Source organism: Poecilia mexicana, unplaced genomic scaffold, assembly GCF_051168715.1.
Source record: "Poecilia mexicana isolate PSO_F unplaced genomic scaffold, ASM5116871v1 scaffold_16, whole genome shotgun sequence".
NCBI lineage: Eukaryota > Metazoa > Chordata > Actinopteri > Cyprinodontiformes > Poeciliidae > Poecilia > Poecilia mexicana.
Genome location: NW_028263385.1, coordinates 24527064 through 24535860, shown reverse-complemented (window position 1 = coordinate 24535860; position 8797 = coordinate 24527064). Strand labels below are relative to the sequence as shown.

At 37.9% G+C, this 8797-nt stretch overlaps 1 protein-coding gene and 1 long non-coding RNA gene across 2 annotated transcripts; both read left to right on the top strand.

Moving 5' to 3' along the window:
- The first annotated feature begins 827 nt into the window (after nucleotides 1–827).
- LOC148155093 (uncharacterized) lies at nucleotides 828–2895 on the top strand. Its single transcript, XR_015765635.1, has 3 exons — nucleotides 828–1140; nucleotides 2491–2697; nucleotides 2785–2895. It is a non-coding gene; the product is annotated as an uncharacterized LOC148155093 (long non-coding RNA).
- Nucleotides 2896–3232: 337 nt separating this feature from the next.
- LOC148155092 (uncharacterized) lies at nucleotides 3233–4552 on the top strand. The gene is made up of 3 exons (XM_088014027.1): nucleotides 3233–3861; nucleotides 4106–4274; nucleotides 4423–4552. Exons 1-3 carry the CDS (start codon nucleotides 3387–3389, stop codon nucleotides 4550–4552), a joined length of 774 nt encoding a protein of 257 aa, XP_087870153.1. The 5' UTR covers nucleotides 3233–3386.
- The last annotated feature ends 4245 nt before the right edge of the window (nucleotides 4553–8797 follow it).

Here is an 8797-nt window from a genome sequence, read left to right as displayed (position 1 = left end):
GATAACATTGATGTTTTGTACAAGGAAACTACAAGTAAGATTGTTAGTCTGTCAGAAAACGATGGGCCTTCTGAGAGCTTTAACGATGCTCTGACTAATGAAAGTCACAAATTATCTCCAAATTTCAACAAGGATTATCTCAGAAACTTGTGTCTTTTCTACCTGAAACTTCAAGGACAGCTGCTTCTTCCAGCTTCCACAATACAGAACATCGTTGAAGAGATGCAAAATGTGCATGAGCTGGGAATGGATTACACTTTGACTAAACTAAAGTCGCTTTTAAAAGATGACATGTGTCTTGCAGATGATGCTGTTGCTAAAATCTGTGATTGTGTAAGAGATTCTGATTTATTTTCTGTTTGTCATCATGGGCCACTGAGAACAACATATTCAAGAACTCAGACTTTCAAAAAAATGTTAAAATACACAGAACCAAAGCAAATATCTTTAGGAAGTGATGAAAACATGACCCAGAGATTTTCTTACTACATACCCATTAAACAGACACTAAGTGCACTTTTAGAATCAGATTTATGGAAGAATTCAGTGTTGGAACAGTCCAATGACTCACACCCGGATGTTTTCTGTGACATAAGTGATGGCCAAAACTTCAAGTGCAACCAGTTCTTCATTGAAAATCCTGGGTGCCTGAAGCTTATTCTCTACCAAGATGCCTTTGAAATTGTTAACCCCCTTGGTTCAGCAAAGAAGAAACACAAAGTTGTCGCTATTTATCTATCTGTGGCTAACATACCTGCTCATGTGCGGTCAAGCACTGATCACATGTCTCTAGTTTCATTGTGTTCCGAGAACAATTTAAAACAGTTTGGAACTGCAAAGGTTTGCTCTGAACTTCTCATGGATTTGAAAGATTTAGAGGAACATGGCATTATTGCAGGTGAAGAAACAGTCAAAGGGGCACTGTTCTGTATTGCTGGTGACAATTTAGGATCACACAGCATTGGTGGGTTTACTGAAAACTTTAGTACTTCTCAGTACTTTTGTAGGTACTGTGAAATCACAAGAAAAGACTTTCTTAATGATCCAAATGCTTGTGGTCCACAGCGAACCCCTGAAGCTTACAATTTGGCAGTCCATCATCGAGAGACTGGAAGCATTCAAGACATCAAAGGTGTCAAGGTAAACTCTGACTTCAACTCACTAAAGTCTTTTCATGTTTGCCAACCTGGTCTTCCACCTTGCTTAGGCCATGACTTATTTGAGGGTGTTGTATCCTATGATCTTGCACTATACTTGAAATATTTCGTTAAAACAAAGAAATGGTTTACATATTCCCAGTTCAACCGTAGAATCAAGCAATTCAAGTACAAAGGATCAGATGCTCTCACAAAGCCATGCCCTGTCAACTCTGAGGCAATCAGGCTTTCAGGTCAAGCTGTTCAAAACTGGAACTTGCTGAGATTGTTGCCAGTAATTATTGGTGACAAGATACAAAATCCACAAGATGATGTCTGGCAGACAACTCTCCAGCTCAAAGATATTGTGGATTTGATTTGTGCACAACAAATTTCTTTGCCACAGGTTGCCTTTCTTGAAATAATAATCCAAGAATATTTGGAATCAAGAAAATCTTTATTTCCTGAAACTTCACTTAAACCAAAACATCATTTCTTGCGGCACTATCCAGCCCTAATTTTGAAATTTGGACCTTTGATTAGGTTGTGGACAATGCGTTTTGAGAGTAAACATGTCTACTTTAAAAGATGTGCAAGGCATTTAAAAAATTTTAAAAACATATGCTTGACACTATCAGAAAGACACCAGATGTTTCAGGCTTACATCTCAGCTGGCCCTAGATGCAATCAGCTGCTGCTGGTCAAGGACAGTTGTGTTTTTTACTCAAGCCTCTACAGTGATGAAATAAAACATGCAGTAAAAGACCTGGGATTTTCTGAAAAAGACACAAGTATTTCCACAGAGATACAATATAAGGGAACCGTGTATAAAAAGGGGCATTTCTTGGTTTCAAAGAATGATGAGTATATGGAGTTTGGAGAGCTGGTTTTAATTCTGATTCAAAATGACACTGATGTGTATTGTGTTATGGATGTACAAACAGCTGTCTATCATCCTGATTACCATCTGTATTCAGTGACAAAACAGACTTCAAGCACTTTGTGTATTAACATAAATGACTTGGTTGACTTTTACCCTTTGACCTGTTATCAGGTAAATGGACAACAAGTTGTTCCTCTGAAACACAGTGTGTTTTCAAAATAAAAATGTCTTTATATACCATGATGGAAAGTCCACTTAAAACAGATATGTTGATGAGAACAAAAATAAGGAAAAAACAGGGAGAGAAGTTTGACTAAAAATTTAAGGATGTACATGAATAAAAAGTGTGAATCAGGCACGATATTTTGTTTGACACCAAGTATGACTCTCTTTAATTTGTACATAGTTGAATACATGTTATATTACGGTGATCTTGTGTTTTTACCATTATTTTGTCTGATTTTATTCCAGAAATGGCTGAGCAAACATTTTTACGTAGTGCTATCAATGAAGTGTTGCCCGATCTTGCAGAGGCTTCAAAAGACATTCTCGAGGAGACTTTACAGTCAATTGGAGTAGAAACGTATGATGACTTCCAGTTCATTGTTGAGAAAGACTTGCTGTCAGCATTAAGACCAATTCAAGCCAGAAAGGCACTTGCTGCTTGGAAATTCAGATGTAAGTAAAATTCTAGAAAATCAACCATTAAACACTGATATTCATATTCAGTTCTGATAACTTATTTTTTGTTTTGTGTTTTTGAAGGCAGGACCCCTGAAACCAGCAGGTCCTCAAGTAATGCATCACGAGATACTCCTCCATCACAGCAGTCTTTGTCCCCGCTAAGTGTGTCATCAAACTCCTCCAGCAGCAACCAGACATCTGCAGCAGACTGGGTGGACACCTTTGAGATACCATGGGAAAAGTTCTCAGAAGAACTGATGCAGGCATTAGAGAGAGGTAAACGGCCAAGTCCAAAAATGAGGAAGGAGATGGTCAGGATTGTGGTGTCTGAAATGATGCGAAAAAGTTCTTACTTGGGTAAAAGGAGTTCTACAGAGGTTGCAAAGAAGATGGTGGCAAAATATCCAAAATCTCTACAAGACGTTATCGATGGAGATGTCATTGGCCCTGGCTATCATTCACTCGTCAAACAACTTCAATATCGAATTGACAATGCGAAGCGATCTACAATGCCTAAAATAAGAAAGCGAAAGCGCTGCTCTGAAAACTCTGACACAGATGAAATTCCTCAGGAACAGAGAGCTGCAATTCAGGACACCTATGGGTGTATCAACTGGAATGTCAAATTTCTTCCTCTTGGAGAAACTGCTGAAAGTCAGCAACAGAAGAAGGACAAGCTCAAGATGATGTCTCTGCAGAAGGAGGCCAATCCTGAGGAGATGAAACAATTACTGAGGGCAACTTTCTACTCACAGCGCAAAGATATTAACCAGGGGAAAAGCATTCAAGATGTCTTGGAAGCCTGGCCTGTTTTATTTCATGACATTGGGATGGCTGTACACTACAAGGAACTTACTGGACTTGGATTGAAGGAAACCTTCATGAGGAACATGGATATGAAGGGAAAAAGACTGCTGAACTACATGAACACTGTTTGTGTGAACAAAAACAAAAGGTTTTTCCAGGCTCAGACAAAGTTGAAGATGTTAAGGGGAGAACTGGACGGTTACTCTGAAGATGTTAAAGAGATGATGCTCTTACTTCTCTGCTACTTCAATGAAAATGAAGAAGCAGTGTTCTTCTGTGTGGAGGACACATGCCTAGCTGAAGAAGTACAGATGGAGAATGTCTCCTTGACTCCCACTATCATTGTGTGTGGTGAGTTCATTTTTGTTTTTCCAGTTTCTTTGACCTGTTGTCTTTTTTGTTGTCTTGTCCCCTTTCTTTGCACTTTTGTCCATCTGGCATTTTCTTTAATAGTTTTTTTTTTTCCAATTATTTTCTTATGCTTTTACTATACTAATATTATTTTTCGTACTTTTTACTTAATTTGTTATTTTTCATATAAATGTCATTGTTTTGTTGTATCAGGAGTCTAAATGTATTTGTTCTTTCTCCTTAGGTCAATCCTGCTTCCATGCCAAACGATTCATGCTGAGTGTGGATCAACAGATTGGAAACAACAACATCTCCTGTTTTATTTCTGCCCTCTGCATGATGTTTGGGAGCTATTATTGTTTTAACATACATTATCCATCGGGGCTGGCGTCTACACTGGAGTTTCTGCAGAGGTATGAGTTCTTTTTTTTTTGTTTTGTTTTTTTTTAATTGTAGGCAGTTAAATTTGACTTTTGACAACTTTTATATCTTGAATAAAATGTTTATGTCTTTGTGAAGCACATTTTGATGTAGTTTTCTGTTTGTCCTCTTTATCTTAAGGTGTTTCTTCTCAATCAACCCAGACAAGGGCAGTAAGGTGGAAGAAACCCGTAAACCCAGACTGCGTGTGAACCCCCGTGTCCTCACCTTGATCCAGGAACTTGCGGATCATGAGTGGCGTGATGTTTGAGAAAGGACTAAAGTCAGTGAGTTATCAAGACAGTGTTTAATCTTAACAGAGCTGAATAGATTTCTAAATGTATGTTGCATCTCACACAGTGTCTTCTGAAGTTAAAAAAGTTGAAAAGACATATTTATATTTGTTCAGTGGCTGAATTTTGTTCCATGTCAGAAAGGGCAAATGAGAATTTCATTGAAAATATGTTTTCAATTAAAATGTTTTTGTTTCTAAAAAAATATATTGAATTATCATTATAGATGCAGTTTATATTGGGCTTCCTTGTGTTTTAAATTTGCATTTAACTGGTAAATGTTTGTTGAAATTTGATTATTTATAGATATTTGAAAATAGAATTGCTTCTAAAAAAGGAAAACTTTTGAAGCAAACAAACATTATTATTAAAATGTATACTGGAAATAGAAATTTATTGTATGTTATAATCTTCAAGCCCCCCCCTCCAAAAAAAAGGGGGTGAAAGTTGGCTCTCATACTGTTTCTGATAAAGTTAAAAACGTTGAAGAAATTTATATGTATTCAGCAGGTGCATGTGCTTCATGATGTTCAGAAAAGACAAATGAGAACTTCATTGAAAATAAATATTTCAAAGGCATGCAAGTGTATGTTTATTTTTTTAAGGTTATCATAGATACAATTTATATTGGGCTTCCTTGTGTTTTAAAGTTTCCTTTAAGTGAGAAATGTTTGTTGAAATTTCATGCTTATAGATATTTAAAGATATAATTATTAGTAAAAAGTAAAAAATTAAAGCAAATTTCAGTTTTTCAGAAAGTATTAATAAAATGTTTTAAATTGACATTTTAACAGTTCTAATCCGTTATTTAAAGGTAATTTATCAGTAGGACTAAATGAAGTTTTTTTTGTACAACAAACAAAAACTGAGTAAATCTTACTGGAAAAAAAAGTGTAAAATAACAGCATTATTATGATAATTCATCAGAAAAAGTTGGTTAAAATTACTTGATAAAACTGTTTTATTACAAAAATAAACCTTTTCAAATCACAGTTAAAATTTGTGCAACACTATGGGATAATCTGTTTATTTCACAATTTAACACTGTTATAATTACTGTTTGGTCAGTAAAACAGTTTACATGTTCACTGTGTTTTCTACAGAATTATTCTGGCAACCACAGCTGCCAGATTTTTTTTGTAAAAACAACAGAATTTTTTTTACAGTGCAATCAGAAGCACTAACACATCCTAGTGTTGATAGTTTGCATCACATCTATAAATTAGCATGAACCAGTTTCACCCTTTTTCCAATCATAATAATAATAGAGCCTTAGAGATCTTAGTGCACTGTTCTTTGAATTTATTCCCCTGAAGCCTTTGTGAGTCTTTCAGTTTGTTTGCTTTTGCTGTAAAGGATGACTTAAAAAACAAGATTCAACATTTCCCCAGTCGCTGCCTCTGCAGGTGGATATGATGTTCAGCTGCCTGCTGTGCATCAGTCCTCCCTGCAGCGAAGACATCCAGGAGATTTTTATTGTCCTTTGACCATGCCAGAGCTTTAAATCTAACTTAAGCTTTACCTTAACATGCATTTGCTGTTTCTTGTTGTTTTTTGTTCATTAGTCTTTTCTGACTCTCCACTCTTGTGTTCCCATATATGCTGATTAAACTGCCTGCTATTAGATGGATGTAGCTATTTTTCCAGATGCCAGCTTAGGTTGGTTCTTAATGCGTACTTATGCAGTGATGAAACACACGTCGGGTTCCACTGCTGGACTCAGATGGCTCCCCTGACGCTGTTGCCCGTTTCGTTTTGCCTCTCTTGTTTGTCTCCAGTTCACACCATCGTGTCGGGACGTTTTTCATGTTGTCTTCACCTGCTGGCTTTGCAGGGATGTATTTATGTGTAAAATAACTTTCTTAGGAAACCTGATTCACGTTTTCCCCAACAACAAATAGATCCATGGGCCACTGCTTCTGATTTCTAAGAAACTGCCACAGCTACTTGCAGCTGCTTGCTTTATCAACCTGATTTCATGTGCATTTGTTTAGTCAGCATAAAAACAAATAACAAAAAGAGCACTGAGGTATAGGTGTAGGTTTGAATTTGGATCCTTGCTGTTTGTTTGAAGCGTTTATTGCAGATACGTTGACAACTCAGTGGTATGTATTTGTGTTACGGTAGCTGCGAGGGCTAATTAATATGGTAATCCTAACACACAGTGCAAATAATTACATTGTTTACTTGTGTGTCATGAATTTATTCATGAACATATCTTCCCCCAAATGAACTTACATCAAACTAGAATAAATAAATAAACCTTGCACGCAAGACTATCCATCTGCTGGAATGAAGCACACTCTTACCAATGTGTGTGAGAAAACCCAAACAAGGTCACACACACACACACACACACACACACACAGATCTACCGCTTGTGATGACGCGACCGCTGTCCCAGAAAACGTCGTACATGACATGAAGACAGCTTCTTACTGAATACGTTCATGTTTATTGTCTCCGTTTCTCCTCCGAGTGATGAGTCATGGTGCTTCAGCTAATTGCAGGGCTGTTTTGTGCGGAGCAGAGGCCTCTTCAGTGGATGGGGCCCTCTGCTCTGCTCCAATCAGCCATCATGCTCCCTATTGTTGCGCTGCACTGAAGCTGGTGGCTGAGTGAACACACTGTGAGTGTGTCGGAGGGGAGGAGGGGGGGTGATAGTACAGAACAATCAGACCAATCCATATTTTTGTTTATCACTCATCCACAACTCAAATGCAGCCAAGATTAGAAAAAAAAATATTAAGCGGCAGACAAACTTTTTTGGATGTGTAAATTTGGGGGGGGGGGGGGGGGGGCGAGTTATGTGATAGATCTACACAAAGTGAAGCATAGTTGTGAAATAAATCTAGGAGGAATTGATGAGACAAGAGAATATAAAATCAAATCAAACCAAAGTGATTAAAATGAATCATGGAAGGAAAAGCAAAGGACTGACTGGTAAAAATAAATAAATAAATAAATAAATAAATAAATAAAGTTTGATCATGTATTTTATGTGACAGGGAACTTTAGAAAAGAGCTGGGAATATTGAACCTTTTAAAGGATATGCTGGAACAAAATGAGACGACCAACCTCGCTGTAGCTCCCGGATGGAAAAGTCTCTTTATGTGCTCTATTCTGCTACCTCAGAAAGTCGGGGAGTATCTTGATAAATCAAAGCAGAGGAATCATCCTTCGTCCTCTCCTGGCTGTTCGTTGTTGCCATCCTGAACCTGGGGGCCGAGTCAACACTGCCTGCAGGTTGGGGGTCTTCAAAACAGCCCGGTAACTTCAGACATTAAAGTCTGCTGATCATACCGGGCGCAACTTGTATTTTAATTGTGGACTAAATGAAGATTTGTCTCCGCTGGGCTGATGAACCTGGAGAGTTGAATCACTTCCAGCTTCATTTTGTTCCTATTAAGGAAGAGGACTAATTATCCAGACTGAGCTTGTACATGTTCTTGATGTGCTATCTGCAGCTGCATGTCGCCCCTGACAGTTTTTAATAATCACGGCATCGTTTCATGTGCACCGCTTGCAAAATTGTGTTTTTGGCCATATGCATTGTTTTGTTGCTGTAATGATTGCATTTCAGCTGTCTACACGTGGGGGAGGGGTGGAAGCTGAACAGAAAGCAGCTTAAACGCCGAGCCCCTAAATTTATGACATTCAGTGCAACGTGCCACGATTGTGAAGCAGGAGGACGACGTCTGTCCTCAACTCAAATCCTTCTCTGGCACTGCATTGAAATCTGCTTCATAACAATATGACCGTTCATGATTTTTACCAAAGCATGCCAATGTTAGTTTAGCACGTCAGCAAACTGATTCTGAACACTGTAAGCAGGAGCAGGATGTGAATTTATTGGAGACCGCAGCCCTAAGCGTTGAACGGTGTTGGGTGGGTTACTTTAAAAATTGAGCTGGTTACAATTATACGATCATTATTTTATTAGCTATTTCAAATGCTTTTATAATGTAACTACTATGGGTTAATTATTTTTTAGAGTATTTGAGCTGCGATGTGTGGAGTTGCAGAGTTTTCTTTGGTTTAAACTTAATTTCAGTAAATTTCCCCACGCTGTTCTAAATCCTGTCGTTTAAAGAAGACATTTCTGCCATGTGGCTTTACGTTCACAAGCTCTAATTCTCTCTCAGTGACTCTACTGCAGGTTAGTAATGCTGTTCTGTCCTCGTCTCCCGCTGACATCGAAAATCAAACAGGCTGTAGTGAG

Excerpts from the sequence above, each read along its gene's own strand:
- LOC148155092 (XM_088014027.1), top strand. The coding sequence starts at position 3,387 with ATGATGTCTCTGCAGAAGGAGGCCAATCCTGAGGAGATGAAACAATTA. Across the intron at positions 3,862-4,105 it reads TCCCACTATCATTGTGTGTG|GTCAATCCTGCTTCCATGCC; the intron begins GTGAGTTCATTT and ends CTTTCTCCTTAG. Across the intron at positions 4,275-4,422 it reads ACACTGGAGTTTCTGCAGAG|GTGTTTCTTCTCAATCAACC; the intron begins GTATGAGTTCTT and ends CTTTATCTTAAG.